Source organism: Somniosus microcephalus, chromosome 10 (genome assembly GCF_052327205.1).
Source record: "Somniosus microcephalus isolate GS21.2 chromosome 10, FLI_Smic_1.0, whole genome shotgun sequence".
Taxonomy (NCBI): domain Eukaryota; kingdom Metazoa; phylum Chordata; class Chondrichthyes; order Squaliformes; family Somniosidae; genus Somniosus; species Somniosus microcephalus.
In genome coordinates, this window is record NC_140996.1 from 206,312,152 (window position 1) to 206,334,574 (window position 22,423).

Sequence of the window (22,423 nt, forward strand, 5' to 3'; positions counted from 1 at the left end):
TGAAAGACAGTACAGGGCCTTGTATGTGGAGGATGAACAGATGTGGGAAAAGTGCGACTGAAAAGTTTAGTTCTACCATTTCACCAGGAGGTGGTGCTGAAAGCCTGCACAGTGCTAATTTGGCCGAGTTAACGCGATGACTGCACAGACACAAGAGCATTCCCATTCATTTTTAAATCAAGTAATGTGGAATAACAAAATTCAGTTTCTGAAAAACTTTATTTATCTCAAAAAGTACAACCCAGAGAATCGTGTTTCAATCAAAGAACACAAAGGGGGATCTCGTTGCCTCCATAAACTTTGGGTCGGCGTGCTCCAGCCAGAGTAAACAGCGATCAGCACACATTGTGAAGCACATTATGATGACAGAAAAGGAAAACTAAAGAAACTGTGATTACAGCTTTCTTCCTCAATATGCTCTGCCATAATCTTGACGATTTTGTTGCCCTTTTAAATACAAATGAAAGCCAAAATGCTGGATACATAATTATAACCTATCGCTTACCAACACATTCCCATTTCTAAAACGTCCACTTTGCATTTTAAAAACAAAGGGTTCCATTAATTCTTTTTCTCACAAAAACAGAGGAACTTGAACTTAATACTGGGAGAGAAACCTTTCTCCATTATCTTAAAAACACGTCACAATGCTTTATATGGATGTAATACAAAAGGGATGCGCATAAAATTCTTACGTCTTGTTCCCTTTTATTCTCCAAACTGAAAATAAATTTAAGATGTATTTCACTGAACATAGGAAGATGACCAAATACTTCAGTGATTTTCTTTTTTAAACTTGAATACATGAACGAACAAAGCCTTTCTGTTACAACTGTAACAGAAATCTCATACAAACCATAATTACAGTCAGGATTGAGGAACTGTTTATAGCAGATATGAATCATAATCGTGTGGCAGGAAGCGAAAATAGTGATTAGTTATGGCTGAGAACTGGATCCCTATACCAGGAACACTCGCTCACAAATTTCTTTGTGCGACTCCAATTCAACATCTACTGGAGTTGTGCAAAGGAACTTGAGTGAAGGGTTTCTGGACTACAGGCTCAGCTTGATCAATATTTCACGCTTTAAGCAGTGTCATACTGTGCTTGTAGTCAGGTTCTGTGCATCACCCACAGCTGTGGACACTTGCACGTTAGTTCTCATGAGGAAAGTTAGAATTATTCGACCAGGGATCGGAGCTTCGTCTTCCAGGAGTGGGTCGCCAAATATTGTCAAGATTCTTCCAAGGATCAAACATTCGGCCAAGGTCTTCTATGAGGCCAGGGGCTGGGTTTTCTCCTCCTACGAGATCGACACTTGCCATTGAGTTGTTGCTTGTTGGAGTGGTGAAGGGCAGGCTGTTGTCCCGACTAGTGGACCAAATCGGATTGCTGAAAGGAGTGGTGGACCAAAGGCTGCTGGTGGAGTTACCCAAAAGGATCGACTAAAGGTGAGGAGAAAAAGATGCAAGTTCATGTTAAGTTATTAAAGATGTAGATGGCACTATCTTTGGCACTGGTTACATGAGCAAGAAAACGCTAATGCACAACTAACAAAAGCCATACCAGGAAATATAAAAATTGATGCACTCTGCAGATGACCTGCTATTTATTATCCAGTAGCAGGCAGCGGAGAAAAATGTAAAACACTTCCAGCATTATGCTTCATTTTCAGGCACTGTATGAGCTCCAAGTAAATCAACAAAGGAAGTATTTGACAACTGCGACCATCACAATGTGGATGCCTGCCACTGGCAGATTTGTCGATAAGGGAAGACGCAGAACTCATGTCAGTCTTTACTGTTAAGCTTCTATAACAACCTTGGATTTAATACTCAGCAGGAAGCGATAAATGCATGTCTTTTTTTCCCCCACTCTTCTGACATGAAGTGTCAACTTTCTCAATCAATTCCCTTTACTTGTTGATTAAACTCATTTGTTAAATGCTTTCACATTTCCCACCACGCATTCCATGTTATCGGAAACTATTGGGCATGGGAAGGAGTTGGTGAGGGGGTTGAAATGAAAGATCTTTGCAAAGCATTAATTTCCCTCTGAAAATTGCAAAAATGATGCTAGTCGTTTTTACATAGAACGTACAAAAAGCAAATATCTATTTGATTAAAATCTTCAGAACCTCCCTTCCCCTGTTGATTAATTAATTATTGCTTATATTTGTGGAATAAACCTGAACTTGCACCTACTGTACATTCTTCATTTATACAAACGTTACCATCGTACTGACATTTCGTGCCATTTCTTGAACAGCATTACTTACTGAAGTTGAATGAGTTGGAGAGACGGTGCTAGTTGGCCAGGTATTGCGAGCATCAGTTGATGTATCCCAAATGGATGTAGATGGAGCAGAACTGTAATCGGCCCAATTCTGGGCAACTTCCTGATTGTTAAAGGTTGCTCTCGAGAGTACATGAGGGCTGAAGACCTCTAAAATAGAATTGAATAACAATGTATATCAATTACCTCCATCATTAAAATGCATAGGGGAATGGACTGGAATTCACTCAATTGGGATATATGGGCAGCTAATATCAAACACACAAATTATCATTTGTACTCCCCTACCTAATGTTTTCAGCACAGGTCTACTACCTTAATCATTGACAAAACATTAATCACTTTGACTTAATAGAAATTAGTTCACAAAATTTAGTATCGCATCTTAAGTCATGCCAAATTAAACTTTTATTGGCTCACTGCTGGGACAATAAGCGGAATGCAAAAAATAGTTAATCTGCTTTATGGAGCGCTTTCTCAACCAGAAAGGCTATTTTAAAAGATCACTATAGTTATGGACACTTACAATATATACAAGGACATAGAAAGACTCTCTGCAGCAATTCTACAGTTAAATCTTCCCTTCTGATGCAGCCGACCAACCAGAAGCAATGCTGTGGTGACAAGTGATAGATACCTTGCATTACACATAGCTCTCTATCTGACCAGCACAATCTGCTTGTCACACCTCTGTGCTAGCCCATCCCCCTTCCTGAACTTCAAGTTATTTTAGAGTATGCACTTTAAAAAAAAACAAAGATGGCTTCATGCACAGAATTATAAATTTACAAAAACATGCCAGTGTTTATGCTCCACCGAGCCTCCTCCCATCCTACAGGAAACTTTGGTTTATCCGGAGGTTGTATGGCCGGAAACCTCGATCTAGCGGCAGAAATCAGCAGCCGTTTTGTTAGGTTTTTTTTCTTCTCCTTCTCCTAGCATTTTTTTTTTTTTTATAAAAACAGTCAGTCTCTGGAATGCCTCTCTGAAGCTGTTGCTAAGCTAGAGATGCTTCCAAGGTACAGGCCGACTGTTTACAAGCTGTTGCTAAGCAACAGTGTTTGTTGTCAGATACGGAGATGAAAACCTCCGTATCCTTCAACATTAGCGCTGGTCTGTCCGGAAGTTTTCATAGATCAGCATCATGCCAGTCCCGTCGGTTTCCTGTACTTCATCTAACTATCAGTTACCCAACGAATGTGCTGGGTCCATTCCGCCCGTAGGCTTTTGCCGAGGTCACCAGGAAAGGTCTGTACAAGGAAAAAGGACATTGCTGTCACGTACAGGGGTCTCGGAGCGCACCCAATGTCCCCCATCCCCAAAAGTCACGTTTACATTTGCCGTCTCGCCTGCTTACATTTAGGGGCAGGGAATAAAACAGCTTTATAAGGTAGAACATTTTCCCTACAGAAGCATGGACACTCACTCTTATAACCCGACTCTGTCCATTAGGGAACCTCTGTGTAGAAGCATCCCATGCACACCATCCTCTACAAGGGTGTTGGGCGTTGAGCAGTACCCCCTGCTCCTGCATGATGCTGGGCCTGGTGATTAGTCAATTGTATGATGTGGTGTCAGCCTGGGATCAGCGAGTAGCACTCTCTCGCCTCGGAGTCTAAAGATCGTGGGTTCAAGTCCTACTCCACGGACCCGAGCGCATAACCCAGCATCTGCAGTGTCTTTAAAACAAAGCTGTTACATTTATTATATAGGCTGATCGGAATATTACTATGTCACATCCTACCATATGGTTTCTGTAATTACTCTGAAGAAATGCTTTAGATGTATCTATTAAGAATTATCAAATATGATCTATAAAAACCAACCAAACACTAGTTTCTATTTTGCTGTACATGCACAGAACTACAGACAATACCTTGTCCGGTCATTGAATTGAACAGCTATTATGGCCACATGAAACACCTCAAGCTAATTTTAGTATCAGACCAGAGTGAGAAATGAAGTGGATGAGAGTCAAGTGTTCTACTCATTACTTCAGTGGTTAGTTTTAGAAATTTGTACGTGTCCATAACATTATGCACTAGGCAGCTATGTCCATAAACAGCATTCTGCACTCATTTTTTTTTAAGCTCTCTTCGGCCACTCTACTTGCACTATTTATATATTTATCAAGTTAGCGGACGCTGAGTCTGCATGTGACTCAGCTTGAAAGGTGGACTTTCCTTCATTGTGAAGTAAAAGCCCACTTTCATTGTTTATTACATGCAGCTGTTAAATCTCTAACTTCCAGTTCTGATGAAAGGTCATCAGCCTGAAACGTCAACTCTTTCTCTCTCCACAGATGCTGCCTGACCTGTTGAGTGCTTCCTATTTATATTTCAGATTTCCACCATCCGCGATATTTTGCTTTTGTAAACATTTTTTTTTTTTTGATTGGATTCACTTCTTTCCACTCCTATTCTTTAAAATTTAATCGGCTTGCATAGGAACAGGAGTAGGCCATTCAGCCCCTCGAGCCTGTTCTGCCATTTAATGAGATCATGGCTGATCTGCAATCTAACTCCATATACCCACCTTTGGCCCATATCCCTTAATATCTTTGGTTAACAAAAAGCTATCAATCACTGATTTAAAATTAACTGATCTATCATCAATTGCCATTTGCAGAAGAGTGTTCCAAACTTCTACAACCCTTTGTGTGTAGAAGTGTTTAATAATTTCACTCCTGAAAGGTCTGGCACTAATTATTAGACGATGCCCCCGAGTCCTAGAATCCCCAACCAGCGGAAATAGTTTCTCTCTCTCTGTTCCCCTTAATATCCTGAAAACTTCCATCAGAGCACCCTTTAACCTTCTAAATTCTAGGAATACAATGCTAATTTGTGTAATCGCTCCTCGTAACTTAACCCTTGGAATCCAGGCATAATTCTGGTAAACCTACGCGGCACTCCCTCCAAGGCCAATACAGGTAGACTATCCTTTATCCGAAAACCTCGGGACCAGCCGTGTTTCGGTTTTCGGAAAATTTCAGATTTCAGAAGGTATTTTATAAGTCTGGGAAATTTGTCGGGGGTGGGGGTCGACGGGGGGGGGGGGGTCGGGGTCGTGCGCACGACTTACGCTGAACGAAACCTTTCGGTTTTCAGAGGATTTCGGTTTTCGGAAGTGCGGATAAAGGATACACTATCCTTTATCCGAAAGGGTGGAGGTCGGCAGGGGGGTCGGCGGTGGGGGTCGGGGTCGTGCGCTCGACTTACGCTGAACGAAAAAACCTTCGGTTTTTAGAGGGTTTTGGTTTTCGGAAGTTCGGATAAAGGATAGTCTACCTGTATATCCTTCCTAAGGTGTGGTGCCCAGAATTGCTCACAGTACTCCATGTGTGGTCTCACCAGAGCTTTGTACAGCTGCAACATAACTTCTACCCCCTTGTACTCTAGTCCTCGAGATATAAAGGCCAGCATCCCATTAGTCTTTGTGATTCTTTTCTGTACCAATTTTCTTTTTGAAGCATCAAACAGAAGCCAAGTCAAGTTATCGTTCAGTAAGGCGTTCTACTGGAGGCTTAAAATAAAATGTAAATCTGTCTTTTCTCTTTACAAATGCTGCCTGACCTGCTGTGTATTTCCAGCATTTTCTGTATTTGTTTCAGATTGCCAGTGTTTGTAGTTTAAAAAAAAATTTCTTTAGAATATAATTCTCATTTTCTTTAAAATGATGCCCGTTACAAAACAAACATTCAACTGCAAGTCCTAAAATGATTACCCACAATTAGTATATAAATTTCTAGGGATTGCCATCAAAAGTATTGCTATAAAATAACTAAAACCATTATTACAACAGTTTAAGTACTGCATGCTTCAGTAAATACTCCACTTTCTTCATCAATTCAATGTTAAGAGTAAAATTGACCTGGTCGGCATTTTTACACATTGAATAGTTGGGTGTCATATCTACATCATATAGCTTACTGAAAAGCTTATAGATACTACATGGGTTGTAAATTTCCAATCATTATGTTTACCTCCAGTTCAAATATTGGTTTCTTTGTTTACCTTTCTTTTGTATCCGATCCCATGTAGTTGCAGCTCTTTCTTGTCTTACTGACTAGCTCCTCAAAGATATTTCTAAATACTTTAAAAAAATTTTTTTTTTTTTTTTTTTAAAAAAAAGATTAATAATCTCCTCTAGCTGAAATTCAAGTAACTATTTTTGGTGAACACACATACATTCTAATAAACAAAAACATTGTGCTTATTATATTTCCAACATGCCAGCATCAGCAGAAAGATGAAGGCCAATCTGGATAAGGTCCCGTCTGCCCCCTCAGGGTGACGTAAAAGGATTCATGGCATTATTCGAAGAAGCGCAGTGTGTTTCTGGCCAATATTTATCCCTCAATCAACATCACAAACAGATTGTCTGGTTATTATCACATTGCTGTTTGTGATATTTTGCTGTGTGCAAATTGGTTGCCGCATTTCCTACATTACAACACAGTGACTACACTTCAAAAGTACTTCATTGGCTGTAAAGCGCTTTGGGACATCCTGAGGTTGTGAAAGGCGCTATATAAATGCAAGTCTTTCTTTTACCAAGCTCATACTGGCAGGACTTCATGTCGATCCCAAGAGAAATAGCTGGTGAGAATTAGTCGACAGTTTGGGCGTTTGTAAGAATCTGAATTTCCAGATGAATCCAGACTGCTTGTTCTGCTATAACTGAGGCACCAGGAGCAGAGGAAACAATTCAATATTTCAATTAAAGTTCAATAAAAAAAAAAAAAATTCCTCTACGCTACAACAGAGGACTTGCATTTATATATCATTTATCACATACAAGGTGGTCCTAAAGCACTTCACTTACAATTAAGTACTTTGAATTAGTCACTTTTGTTACACGGGTAAATGTGGCAGCCACTTTGTGCACAGCAAGACCTCACAAATAAAAATGACCTGTTTTTGGTGGTGTTGGCTGAAGGAGAAATGTTGTCTAGGACACCAAGGAAAAGCATCCTGCTCTTCTTCAAATAGTGCCTGGTGATCTTTAATGTCCACCTCAAGTATTGCAGCAGATAGCTGGGGCCTTGGTTTAAAGTCTTAGAGTCATAGAGTAATACAGCACGGATAGAGGCCCTTCGGCCCATCGTGTCCGCGCCGGCCATCAAGCCCTGTCTAATCTAATCCCATATTCCAGCATTTGGCCCGTAGCCTTGTATGCTATGGCATTTCAAGTGCACATCCAAATGCTTCTTAAGTGTTGTGAGGGTTTCTGCCTCCACAACCCTTTCAGGCAGTGAGTTCCAGACTCCAACCACCCTCTGGGTGAAAAAGTTCTCTCTCAAATCCCCTCTAAACCTCCCGCCCTTTACCTTGAATCTATGCCCCCTAGTTATTGACCCCTCTACTAAGGGAAAAAGCTCCTCAGCATCCATCCTATCTATGCCCCTCATAATTTTGTACACCTCAATCATGTCCCCCCTCAGCCTCCTCTGCTCCAAGGAAAACAAACCCAATCTGCCCAGTCTCTCTTCATAGCTGAAGCGCTCCAGCCCTGGTAACATCCTGGTGAACCTCCTCTGCACCCTCTCCAACGCGATCACATCCTTCCTGTAGTGTGGCGACCAGAACTGCACACAGTATTCCAGCTGTGGCCTAACCAGTGTTTTATACAGCTCCATCATAACCTCCTTGCTCTTATATTCAATGCCTCGGCTAATGAAGGCAAGTATCCCATATGCCTTTTTTATCACCTTATCCACCTGTTCCGCCGCCTTCAGGGATCTGTGTACTTGCACACCCAGATCCCTCTGACCCTCTGTCTTGCCTAGGGTCTTTCCATTCATTGTGTATTCCTTTGCCTTGTTAGTCCCCCCAAAGTGCATCACCTCGCACTTTTCCGGGTTAAATTCCATTTGCCACTGTTCCGCCCATCTGACCAACCCATCTATATCGTCCTGCAGACTGAGGCTACCCTCTTCGCTATTTACCACCCTTCCAATTTTTGTATCATCCGCGAACTTACTGATCATACCCTTTACATTCATATCCAAGTCATTAATGTAGACCACAAACAGCAAGGGACCCAGCACCGATCCCTGTGGTACCCCACTGGCCACAGGCTTCCAGTCACAAAAACAACCTTCGACCATCACCCTCTGCCTTCTGCCACTAAGCCAGTTTTGTATCCAATGTGCCAAGGCACCCTGGATTCCATGGGCTCTTACCTTCTTGACCAGTCTCCTGTGTGGGACTTTATCGAAGGCCTTACTGAAATCCATGTATACCACATCCACTGCGTTACCCTCATCCACACACCTAGTCACCCCCTCAAAAAAATTCAATCAAATTCAATCTTATTTGTGCAATGCCCTCACTCAGCGCTACACTAGAATGCCAGCCTAGAATTTCATTTGAGTGTGTAATTTGACCCACAACCTTCTAACTCAGCACCTCAAAGCACAACTGAAAGAAAAACTAATCACAAAGAAAAAGTCTATTTTCAGGAAATCCAATTACTTCAAAAACACGGTGGCATATTATCCAATGACAAAAGGTTGCTCATTTATTCTGATCTCTCCGGAGCAGTAAGAGACCACTCCGTATATGGCAAGTATGTTTTCCTCTATCAAGGTAAAATATAAATAAATTAGCGTACAAAGAACTGCTCAGAGTATTCGGCAGTTAGACTCTGGAGCTTTGCTTTAACAAAGCCTAATTTTTGTATTGACATTTTAAATTGCTAATTAGGATTTGCATATCCCCATGGCTGTACTCTGGAAAAGTAGAATGTCCCGTAAGCCATCCTTATATCGGGCTTCATGCTCTAACGCTTTCACAGCTTACCCAAAGCCAGCAATTCAATTTGTTGCAATTTGAGAATGAACTTACTCCCTGCATTGTGCAGCTCCCTAATCACACAGAAATCACAGAAACCCCACAGTGCAGATAGAGGCCATTTCGGCCCATCGAGCCTGCACCAACACATATCCCACCCTATCCCTGTAACCCCATGTATTTAATCCCCCTAACACTAAGGGTCAATTTATCATAGCCAATCAACCTAACCCGCACATCTTTGGACTGTGGGAGGAAACCGGAGCACCCGGAGAAAACCCACGCAAACACGGGGAGAATGTGCAAACTCCACACAGACAGTCGCCCGAGGCCGGATTCGAACCCGGGTCTCTGATGCTGTGAGGCAACAGTGCTAACCACTATGCCACCGTGCTTGTGTGCATCATGGTGTGCATCATGATGCCATTTACATCTCAAGGGTGATAGTCTCTGCCCCTCCTCCTCCCTCAGGCCTCCACAAGCTTCTGAACTTAACTGTATGAAAAGCAGAGAGTCGATCATCTGGGCTGCTATTGTACTTAAGCAACAGGTTCTGGAACTGGTAGGGATCTGGCAGCAGGCCACAGATGCTTTCAAAACATCATACAGTTGTTTTAGTTAGACAGATAACAGGTCAAACGGAGCTCCAAAAACACACCCGTCTCTATTGACATCTGAATAGAAGTTGAAATTACATTGATTTTGAGAGTTCAACTGTTTGTTTTCAAAGGGACGGGACTTCCGAGATGTTAGTGTGAAAATTACTGTTTGAACTACTGAGTATCACAATATAGAGCCTGCCTGTTTAAATGTACTCCCAACAGGCAAGGTCTGTAATGTATATACCTTTAAGGGGGGAACTATGTTTTACAGCTCATGTATACTGCAGTACCGGCAGTGACCACACCTGTATATAGCACTGAGTAGTAATCTGTACAGATCAGTTGCAGTGTGAGCCACGTTGAGTAAACACCTGTTGTACCGTTCTCCGCAGTGTGTGTCTTATTATACACGGACGCAACATTGGCGACGAGGCAGGTTCGAACCTACCTGCAACTCTCCATCACCTCCCGAGGATTCGTTCCTGGAGATCAGTGGATTGGAGGTCAAGGCCAGAGACTCGGGCGTCGACCACGGGCAATCGCCCAGTCATCCAGCAGAGACTCGAGAATTGCGGGGGAGCCTGTCGAGAGCCAGGCTTGGCTTTCCAGTCGAGGTGGTCCAGCGAAACGGGCTGGCAACAGGTAGTGCGCAGACCCTTCCCAGATAGCGGCGGGCTAGAGCCCGACCGAGCGGCACAGCAAAGGGCCGAGAGAGAGAGAGAGAGAGAGGAGCGCACCCGGTGTTCAGGGGCCGAGCAGCATCGGAGAGAGGGAGAGAGATGCGCAGAAACCCGCGAGGCGCCGCCATTGCCACGAGGACCGCCGAGAGCGGCGTTGGCAGCAGCGCAGGAGAAGCGCGCGAAACCTACAGGGCACCACCATTGCCAGGAGAACTGCTGGGAGCGGCGTTGGCAGCAGCGGGGGAGGAAGGAAAGCGCGGTAGATGCCATTTTAAACCACACCCAAAATGCCGAAGAGTGGCAGTATCACCGCATTTGACAATGAAGTCGAAGATTGGACTACATATGTCGAATGAAGAGGTGTACTGCAAGGCAAATGAGGTGTCAGATGACAAGAAAGCGTCGGTATTGTTAAATTTAATGGGTGCAAAGACATATGGTTTATTACGAAATCTAGTAACCCCAACGAAGCCAATGGAAGAGAGTTTTGAAGACATAGTAACGATACTAAAGGAACATTTAAACCCCACACTGTTGCTGATAGCAGAAAGATTCAAGTTTCACAAACGGAACCAGCATAAGGATGAAAGCAATGCTGATTATTTAACAGAACTGCGCAAACTATCGAAACACTGCCAGTTTGGAGCGGGACTGGCAGATACCTTAAGGGACACGTTTGTGTGTGGGCTTCAAAGTGAAGGAACTCAGAAACGGCTTTTATCTGAAAAGGACCTTACGCTGGAAAAGGCTTTCAGCATTGAAGCAGCAGCACGGAGTGCTGCAGAGATACAACAGAGACCGCAAGAATATGGCACAAACGAAATGTCATATAGAACAGAGAAGTGCTATCGCTGCGGCAGAACAACACACGACCAGAATGATTGCTGGTTCAAAGACAAAGTGTGCAGACAGTGTGGAAAAGTAGGACACATAGCACGAGTCTGCAGGTCCGGAAAGAAAACCAGCAATAAGAAACCTACCAAAGGAAAGTACAAGAAGGTACATAAGATGACGGAGAATAGTTCAGACGAACAAAAGTGTGATAATGACTCCGAAAGCAGGGAACGGAGTTGTCTGAAACTACATAATGTGGTCACAACGGAGGATCACCGAAGCATTTGGGTCACTCTCAAGATAGCAGGAGTCCAGGTAAAGATGGAATCGGACACAGGATCAGCCCTAACAGTCATAAACCGACGGGACTACGAGCGGCTATTCTCACACATACCCTTGAGAGACACAAAAATTATTTTGAAGACGTACACGGGGCAAAAAGTCTACCCCAAAGGAAAAATAAGGGTGACCGTTATATATAACGGTAAGGAAACACCAAAACTAGACCTGTATGTATTGAAAGATGAAGGACCACCATTACTGGGACGTGAATGGATCCGGAAAATACAACTGGATTGGCATTCCATACAGGCACTGACTGTGGCTGACAAAAAGGATGACGACGTCACACCTGGGCGACTGTCAAAGATCCTCACTGACGCGAAAAGAAGTGTTCCAGCAAGGACTCGGAACACTAAAAGGCATGACAGCGACGATTAAAATTGAAGAAAACGCAAGCCCAAAATTTTTTAAGGCCAGACCGGTACCTTATGCGATCCGCCCAGCCGTTGAAGCAGAGCTGGAGAGTCTGGAACGTTCAGGTGTACTGTCCAAGGTAGACTGGAGCGAGTGGGCTACACCCATCGTCCCTGTGATGAAAAAGTCGTTGAGCAGCACGCCTAGGGAACCAAGGAAGGTTTGCATCTGTGGGGACTTTAAGGTAACAGTGAACCCGGTCCTTCACACCGTACAATATCCACTTCTGCGGATTGAAGATATTTTCACCTCGCTATCTGGAGGGAAACGCTTCACTAAGATTGATCTGGCCCAGGCGTATCTGCAAATGGAGGTAGAAGAAGCATCAAAAAAATACCTCACAATTAACACCCATAAAGGTCTCTACCAATACAACCGGCTGGTATTCAGGGTAGCATCAGCTCCGGCTATTTGGCAGAGGGCAATGGAACAAGTCCTGCAAGGGATCCCAGGGACCCAGTGTTATTTGGACGACATCCTGGTCACGGGCGAAAATGACAGTGATCACCATGCTAACCTGGAGCAGGTGCTCACTAGATTGCAGGAATATGGGCTCCGAGCTAACCGCCCCAAATGCGAGTTTTTTAGAAAACAGATCTCGTATTGTGGCCACGTTATCGATAAAGAGGGGTTACATAAGTCCCCAGAGAACATTGAGGCAGTAGTCAAGGCTCCAGCACCGGAAAATGTGTCACAACTGAGGTCGTTCCTCGGGCTGGTAAACTACTACCATAAGTTCTTGCCAAATTTGTCTACAATACTACACCCACTGAACACCCTACTGCAAACTGGGGTGCCATGGAAGTGGAGTGACGAATGTAGACGAGCTTCCCAGAATAGCAAAACACTAATCACATCGAAAGAGGTATTGGCCCATTACAACCCGGCATTACCAATTCGGTTGGCATGTGATGCGTCACCCTACGGCATTGGAGCGGTGCTGTCGCACAAATTCTCGGACGGCTCAGAGAGGCCAATAGCCTTTGCGTCACGATCACTAACCTCAGCCGAGCGTAACTACACCCAGATTGACAGGGAGGCCCTCAGCCTAGTGTGGGGAGCCAAAAAGTTCAATCACTATCTGCACGGGCAGAAATTCACCTTGCTGACTGATCACCAGCCTCTTGTCTCCATTTTTAATCTGAAGAAGGGCGTTCCGGTGATGACTGCGCAACGACTACAAAGATGGTCACTTTTTCCTAGGGGCGCACCACTATGAGATTGAATAGAAGGGCACGAAACAGCATGGAAATGCTGATGGGCTATCACGCCTGCCACTGCCTACTGCGGAGGAAGCACCAGCAGTGGATCCTGTCGAAATATTCCATTCGACTATAGTTGAATACCTACCGGTAACTAACGCTTGTATCGAAAAGGAAACCCGAAATGACCCAACACTGTCTCGGGTATATGATTTGACGGTGAAGGGATGGCCAGCACATGGCGACTCACTGTTGCCAGCATTCTCGACAAGGAGAGAACAGCTGTCAGTGTGCCGGGGGACCTTGATGTGTGGATTCCGAGTGGTAATTCCACCCAAGTTAAGGGATAGAGTGCTCAATGAGCTTCATGAGGGTCATCTGGGAGGGGTAAAAATGAAAAGCCTAGCCAGGGCTTATGTGTGGTGGCCGGGAATCGATAAACAAATCGAGGACCTGACCAAGAGCTGCTCAGGATGCCAGAAAGTCCAAAATGCACCACCACAGGCCCCTCTACACCCATGGGAGTGGCCCTCATCTCCATGGCAACGGGTGCATATTGATTTTGCTGGTCCATTCATGGACTCAATGTTTTTAATAGCCGTGGATGCGCACTCAAAATGGCCTGAGGTCATCAAAATGTCCTCCACCACCACGGAGAAAACTATTGCAGTCCTACGGACCATTTTTGCCAGGAATGGCTTGCCAGAACAGATTTGCTCCGACAACGGACCACAGTTTGTGTCCGAAGAGTTCTGGAGGTCTTGAAAAAGAATGGGGTAAGGCATTACACATCCACCCCGTATCATCCAGCCACAAATGGATTGGCTGAAAGGTTCGTACAAACCTTTAAGAAGGCAATAAAGGCTATGTACAATGACAACATTCCGCTGCAGCATAAGGTGGACAATTTCCTGTTCGCCTACCGGAATGCGACACATGCAGTCACCAACCAGGCCCCAGCCATGATGTTCTTTAACCGAAGGTTAAGATCTCACCTGGATTTGCTCAGACCAAACGTACGAAGAGATGTTGAGAGTAAGCAATTCCAGCACATCCATGAGAAGCCAACAAGGAGCTTCAATGTAGGGCAACCAGTCTTGGCCCGCGACTACCGAACAGAAAAATGGCAGCCAGGAACGATATGCACATGGCAGGGCCCACTAATGTACACAGTGGACGTTGGGGAGAGCATCGTGAGACGCCATGCTGACCAGATCCTAGAGTCACAGGAACAAGTCAACCCCATACGTACCTGGTGATGAACCCAACGTACAGGTCGCATCTACCCCAGAAACAGTAGCATCGGAAGCTGGTGAACCAACCGACAGGGGGCCAGAATCGCCTCCGCACCAAGAGCAAGACACTCGGGAAAGGCGCTATCCAGAAAGGATCAGGAAGCCTCCCCAAAGACTGAATATATAAATAGACTATTTTCAGCTAATGTTGCATGTTAAAAGTGTTAATTGTAATTAGTTTGATATTTAATTGTTAAATTAGTGTTATGGTACTGTTAATCTAAAAGGGGAGGAATTGTAATGTATATACCTGTAAGGGGGGAACTATGTTTTACAGCTCATGTATACTGCAGTACCGGCAGTGGCCACACCTGTATATAGCACGGAGTAGTAATCTGTACAGATCAGTTGCAGTGTGAGCCACGTTGAGTAAACACCTGTTGTACCGTTCTCCGCAGTCTGTGTCTTATTATACACGGACACAACAAGGTCCATATCGATTTTAAAGCCATCGGCTCTGCAGAGATGAATGCTGCAGAGGTTGCCAACAAGACCAGTGCAGGGGGCGGGGGGACGCATACTGCCTTTGGCTTCACCTCTGTAGCTTAGGGCAAGGTGGCTCTGTGGCAATCAATTCAATCTTAAAGAAAAGTTATACAAAAGGGAATGGCCATCTCAATTGTCTCATCTATGAGACTGCAGATAGCTGCATGGGTGGGGGGGGGAGAGCAGTGTGGAGAAAGGGGCTTGATGCGAGACAAATTAGTTGATCTTGCTGGCAGGGGGACCATGTTTCAGGAAAAAGAACAAGAGCTCCAAATCCTGCTGGTCTCATTATCCCCATGAATTCAGAGGGATAATTGTGAACCAAGGTTCCACTGGACCTTTTAGCAGGGCTACTATTTTTAGTCCAACTTTTGCCTGGAATCTTTCTTCCAGGAGAATCTCAATTGCCATTACTGCATTTTCAGTACCATTTGAAAGGGTTTAGCAAGCTCAAATGCAGTCTTATATTAGGATGTTATTTTGTCCACAAACCCATTGCAATCTCAATCATACACTTCTATTTTTCATTAGTTTGTTTCTTCTTTAGTAACTTTAGGCTCACTGGACAAAAACGATTATCCCAAATTAATTTCTTTACACAAGAAATATGCTGTGATTTAGAGGCTGATTTTCAGCATGATTCAAGAAGGCGTGGCTCCCCCCCTGCCCCAATCTCTCATATCCTGATGGCATTAATGCCATGCTGCAGAACAGCACTGGTTTGCTCTCTGTTGCCTCGGGTTGTCTGTTATTCACGCAAAATTACTGGGAGAAATCACGGCCAAGCTCTACCCTGCCCTTAACATACGAACTTACGAATTAGGAGGAGTGGGCCACTTGGCCCCTCGAGCCTGCTCCGCCATTCAATAAGATCACGGCTGATCCGATTACTCCACATTCCCGCCTACCCCCGATAACCTTTCACCTCCTGGCTCATCAAGAATCTATCTACCTCTGCCTTAAAAATATTCAAAGACTCTGCTTCCACCGCCCTCTGAAGAGAGTTCCAAAGACACTCGACCCTCAGAGAAAAAATTTCTCATCTGTCTTAAATGGGCGACCACTTATTTTTAAACAGTGATCCCTGGTTCTAGATTCTCCCACAAGAGGAAACATCCTCTCCACATCCACCCTGTCCAGACCCCTCAGGATCTTATATGTTTCAATCAAGTCACCTCTTATTCTTCTAAACTCCAGCGGATAAATGTCTACATGTGTGAACTTCCAGCAGGAGCAGGAGACTTCGGCTAATTTGCAGTCCCTCACTTGACATGCTGAGGTCAATTGCAGAGCTGCTGCGGCTGAGATCAGCTAGCTCATCACAGAATTGAACCTGGTACCTCTCTGGTCTGTGTGGCTTAACTAATCACTGGATAAACACACTGAGCCAACTAGGCGAGTTAAGGTGGCTTTGTCTTTGACTTGTTTTGACATCAGCACACTACACCGCCAGACTGTTACGACATCACGGAGACTGCTGGCCTTACAGCACTGGGGCTGCTGGTATGATGTAATTTCACAGTCTAGTCTTCACAGGTCAGGGACTTTCATGTATTCAAATTCCTTGACCAATATTCAAGGTGTGGCATTGGTATGAATGAAAGGGGGAAAAAAAAAAACACACACACACATATGCATCTCCACAAAGTTGAACCACATTTTGCTGTAATTCCAACATCCAGATCACTCATTAGTTTGAATGAGTTACCTCCAGTAAGATTGAAAGAGTTGCTTGGTCCAAAAGCTGAAAACGAGTTGGGAGGAGCAAACTCCGAAGTGCTGGTGGTACTGATACTGCATGGGCTCAACAAACTGGAGCTGAAATACAAAGTAAAAAAAAAAAAAGGCTGAGTTTCTTCGGATCACATTTTCTACACCACAATGAGGGCTCAGGTGAGTGAACTGACAGCAAACAGATAAAAGGGGAAAGAGACAAATACTTCCCGCACAGCTGCTCTCTATTTCATACGTTAAAATCTTCTACACAGAAATGTTAGTTCACCCAACATATGCTCATATAAAGTCTACTGGAAAACAATTAAAAATGCAAGTCAGTTAAGATTTTAACTGAAGTTGTCTTTTGAAAATTCAGTGTTGCTATAATTGGATGGGAAGGAGAGTCAAAAAAAATCATAAAATATTAATTCCCCCCCCCCCCGCCCCCGTTCATTCTGAAACTTAAAATCAGTTATTAGGCTGTTTATATCCCTCACCTGGTGTCTGACTCATCGCTGTCAAAGGAAGCCATACTATTACATAAAGGGGTAGGAATGTTGCCACAGGCTTCTGCTTTGTTCAAAGGTGCTTTCACTGGACCGCTGCTGCCTGCAAATATATCAAGACTTTGTGAACTGAATATTTAATATTTAGTTGGAGTAATAGGTTTACTAGCAGGAAATTAATGAATATGTTCCACATATACAGCTCTACCATTCGGTAGCTTGACAATGTAGTCAGTACCTGGACTCTTGTCGTAGCCTGCAGCCACAGCAGCAAAGGTGGGGTTGCCATTTTTCCCGGGGAGAGATGCTGTTTTTGTGATTTTGGATTTACTGCCATTCGCTGGTTTAATACCAGCATCACTGCAAAGAGAGGTGGGGGGGGGGGGGGGGGAAAAGAGAAAAAGCGACAATTCTGTAACACACACACACACACTAAGAAAATACAGACAGTAAAAAAAACTGTCAAAGCACTGCACATATGTAAAATTAGCATCCAGTTCATAACCATATGCAAAAAATATACACACATTTGCATGCATGGAAACATAGATGTGAAAAAAGTTAAACCACTTCCTTATTTCTCCATAATTGCCCATCAGAAAATTGCTTATTCCATGCCCAACCCATTCCTCACCCCTCAACTTCAAAAGGTTTTGGAGCAGTTTACATTAGGCATTCAAAATGTCAAACGTCATGAGAAAATACAGACAAGTGCTCTCCACTTTCAAAATAAAAATGTCAGTTCTTAAAAATGAGCAATAACTTTGTTGTTTAATGAGGTTTGAATAGTTTGAACATTAAATTTCCCACCAGAACACTAGTTAGACAATGGATTTGAGAGTGTTTTCTGGCAATGTGCGAACCTATACAGGGGAGGGTTATTTAACTTCGGGAGGGTTATTACTGCCAAGCCCATTTCCATTCTCACCAGACAAGCACTTTTGGGCACAGGGGTCACTGGATAATGATCAGAAGCAGGAATCCAGAATGATTTTCCGCTTCCTAGCCTAGGCAGAGAGGTTGACCGTGCCCCTGATGGAGCAGCTAAATCAGCTCAGACTAGGAATCAAACTTTGAATATGCGGGTCTGTATGGTTTAGCATTCCAGGTGAAGGTACCCAATTTCATCTCTGCTTTGGGCCAAGTTAGCTGTCATAGATGAAAGTCTGAGTGTCAGCAAGTTTAACACAAAGAATGATATTCGGGTAAGATACCAGGGGCCTGGATTTTCATCAAGGATGAATCATTACCTTCAGGACAGGACGGGAAAAAGGGAAATAAAAAAAAACACCAATACCAAAAAAGTGCGTATGTGCGTTTAAATATCTGATGATTTTCATTTTTTATGGTACCGTCAAGCTTAGCTACAGGGTGGTAGAGTTAGTAAACAGAAGAATAAAATATACCGTCAGCAATGTAGCACAGCACCAGATGGACATGAGCCACATAAGGAGAAATTAGGGCAAATGACTAAAAGCTTGGTCAAAGAGGTAGGTTTTAAGGAGCGTATTAAAAGGAGGAAAGAGAGGTAGAGAGCTTTAGGGAGGGAATTTCGGAGCTTAGGGCCCAGGCAGCTGAAGGCATGGCCAAAAAAAATCCCGAGACTAGTGGGCCTCTGGGACAGGCTGCCGGCTCGTGCGGGAGATGCTGATTCGCTGAATTCCTTCGTGAGAGCTGGACCTGTTTCTGGCTGGGGCGCAGATCATCTTACAGAAGGTAGGTACTGCAGGGAATCCAAGGTCCGAGTGATCTTATGACTAATTTCGAGTGCCTAGATAGGTCGGAGAGGAGTTTCCCAGATTTTTTCCCCCAAATTGGCCTGAGTTTTTTCATCTGCTTTTTTTGCCTCTCCCAGGAAATCACATGGTTACGGGTGGGGTGGAGATCACACAATTGTGGGGGACAGGCTCGATGGACCAGATGGTCTTTACCTGTCCGTCATTGTTCGTATGTTGAGGAAAAGGGCAGAACATAATGGAGATTGAGTCAATGGTCAAATGAAAGAAACATGGAGGAATATACCAGTCTCATCCCATAGTAAACGCTCTCTTCCAGCTGTAATCCCCGCCAACCCCACAACCAATGTTTCCACTAGGCAGCGCAGTCATCTGCAAGGTCCTGCGCAGGCCGCTCACTAGCTTATACGCTGTAAATACCGCGCATGTGCAGAAATTTAAAGGGACCGCGCATTAAAAGAAAGAGTCAACGTTTCAGGTCAAAACCCTTTGTCCTGACGAAGGGTTTCCACCCGAAACGTTGACTCTATTTCTCTCTTCACGCCTGATGAGTTTTTCCAGCATTTTCTGCTGTTATTTCGGATTTCCAGCATCCGCAGTATTTTGCTATCATTAAAAGAAACAGGACGCGCAGAACAACGTGCAGCTCACAGGGAACGTTGCCCGCAACCCCACCCCTCCCAAGCTATCTGCGCTCCTCTAATTCTGGTCTCGAGCATCCCTGATTTTAATCGCTCAACCATTGGTGGCCATGCCTTCAGCTGCTTAGGCCCCAAGCTCTGGAATTCCCTCCCTAAACCTCTCCGGCTCTCTACCTCTTTTTCCTCCTTTAAGACGCCCCTTAACACCAACCTCTTTAACCAAGCTTTTGATCATCTGCTCTAATTTCCCCTTATGTGGCTCGGTGTCGAATGTTATTTTATAACACTCTTATGAGGCGCCTTGGGACATTTTACTACGTTAAAGGCGCTATATAAATACAAGTTGTGTTGTGGTTGTATTGTGTGCAAGACATTTTAAACTAAAATTAGTGAATGTGGCTAAATTGGTGTCACTGTAGCCACACCTGTGGCTAGTCAGCAGTGGACAACACTGTTTTATATGCCTTCTATCATCTGCAAATTCGACACGCTATATCCAAATTAAACAATGTTAAATGCTACAGCTAAGATAAACACAAAGTCAAACCCAGAGGACATAATTGAAAGTTAGCAAAATGCAACACATTTAGAAACAATTTGGATACTACCAACTAAAATGGCACAGATGATCAGCACAGGGCACTGGTAACTTTTATGTTAGTCTAGCTGAGACCAGCCTACCAGTTACAGCATTGGCTTATAGGTTATCTGGGACAGAATGAGAGGAATTTCAGTCCTGAGTGGCAAGTTTACCCTTCTAGATCAAATCAATAAACCACACTGGGTGTTTTTTTTGGCCAGTATAAAATACTTTACAGCTGGGTGGTTGATCACCTGGGACCTGCCCATCCTAGGTACTGGATTACCAAGTCTATCAGAGGATTAACTTGGCTCCAATCAGTAGCTATGTCACCTTGGAACTAAATCCCAAAAAAGAGTTCCTCCTTAGGAGGACATTTTTTTTTGCATACGAGGGGTGAGCGTCAATAGGCCATATGGCCTTATCTCATGGTTGATTCTCGGAATATTCTTACTTAAAGCCTCATGAGCTTTTAGTCAAATCTAATTTATGTGCTAACACGTGTTATTAAGGCACATTTACAAAAAAAACTTGGTGTTTGAGGAGGAGAAATATTGTTTTAAGATCTGATGAAGCATTATCAAGTGATTGGGGAGAGAATGTATCGTGTATGGACAAGCTACCAGAGAACACCAAGAGAAAAACCGTTCTAGTTATAGCAATGCAGGGGAACGACGGTGTCTTAAAAACACATTTGTTCCACATCAAATGTTTCGTTGACTACAGGTCAACCACAACTACAGAGAAATAGAGAAAATTCAAACTACAAAAACTTCTGTACCACACATGAACCATCAACCTATATCAAATTCATTGCTTCTTTAGGATTCTGATCATAAGCATAAATGGTGTTAATTTTGTAACATAGATAAACTCATCTTTCGTCACAAATATAGGTTCTGGGCATAGAGACAATTAAATCACTCAAAAGTTGCCGAAAGATAGATAGAATGATTTTGTGAGCAATGGATTGTACCTATTGTTGACAATGCTACTGTAACTGGGAGCACGAAAAATTAAGTTGTGTGATGATCCAAGTGGAGGAGATGGAGGTCCAGGCATAGGCGAGTTCTGTCTCTTCAAGAAGACATCAGCATTAAGGGTCTGGATGGAGAGCTGCTGAAGGCTGTCTGAACCTGAAAAATGTGTAACAATGACCAAGTACTCGGTAATTAAAATGATTTACTTGATTAGATAGAAAATGCTGATGCTGCCTCAGAGAAGCAAATCTGCAAACATCTTAAATGAGGTACTCAACTATTCAACAAACTACGTTACTTATTCTGTCCTGTTTCGATGATTGAATTCTAACCTAGCTTAGTATTCACGCACAAAGATTTCAACATTCCTTAAACCAATTATTACTACCACAAAATGTGATGCACAAGTTACATCTTAAAGCGTCAAGAATGGTCACTGGGAGGGGTGGAATTAATTGCTTAAAACCTTATCACTTGCAGATTTTAAAGATCAGGAAAACTCCAGGTGCATCGCTTGCTGCCCATCATAAAGGTCTCTCCAGTGTGCCTTATACCACTTCTACCTACTCATGGCTCTTGAGCAGTAATTGAATGTGCATCAAAAATTATATTGCAGGTAGAATTCTGGTACAAAAGGGAGGCTCTAAACTATGGACTGCAAAACTATAGGTCAGGCCACTTGCATCAATCTGTATCTGAAAACAAATGACAGATTCCTCGATTCACTCGTAACATTTCTTTCTGCGGGGAGAAGATTGCGAAACTGATATACCTATCAATTCCTCCAATAAAAGGCGAAGAGTTACGAAGGTGACTAAAGGTTTTTATTGACTAAATAACAGCCCACTCTCGTGGGTGATCCGATCCAAGCAGGAGGAATACCAGCCAGTCGCTCACCTTTATACCTGGCCTGGTGGGTGGAGCCAAGGCGGAGTCGGCAGTGGTCATCCCAGGTATAGCAGTGTGGCAAGAGGCGACCTCGTACCGTGATACAATAGTGGTCAGTGATACAGTTATAACGAACAGTGGTGAACAGTGCTAACGATAGTGAACGTGGTTTACCACATTCACCCCTTGTTTAGAATTAAGTCCGGCGGGGTGAAGTGTACTACCAATTCTGGTAGGTCAGTCTGTCCGGAGGCTTCGTAAGCCTCTCCGATCGCCGCAGCGGTGGTGTTGCCTTATCCGGTGCTGGTGCCTTATCCGGTGTTGATGCTGGTGTTTGCGTGGTCGGCGAGGGCTCGTGGGGTTCCGGCATGCCGTCTACCTGGACTGAGGTTGGGGGGGGTGGTGGCGGTGTTTCCGGATCGGCTGAGGGT

The 22,423-nt window shown here is 43.9% G+C and overlaps 1 protein-coding gene across 2 annotated transcripts in view; it reads right to left on the reverse strand.

Moving 5' to 3' along the window:
• Positions 1–200: 200 nt before the first annotated feature.
• The window catches only part of tmem131 (transmembrane protein 131), a 251,222-nt gene continuing 228,999 nt past the window's right edge, over positions 201–22,423 (reverse strand). For both annotated transcript variants that reach the window (XM_085999536.1, XM_085999535.1), the window contains 6 exons: positions 21,101–21,260; positions 17,406–17,527; positions 17,159–17,270; positions 16,654–16,763; positions 2,280–2,446; positions 201–1,446 (listed from right to left, as the gene is read on the reverse strand). In XM_085999536.1, the coding sequence (XP_085855662.1) occupies positions 1,156–1,446; positions 2,280–2,446; positions 16,654–16,763; positions 17,159–17,270; positions 17,406–17,527; positions 21,101–21,260 (962 nt within the window). In that variant the 3' untranslated portion in view covers positions 201–1,155. The remainder of the gene's footprint in view (positions 1,447–2,279; positions 2,447–16,653; positions 16,764–17,158; positions 17,271–17,405; positions 17,528–21,100; positions 21,261–22,423) is intronic.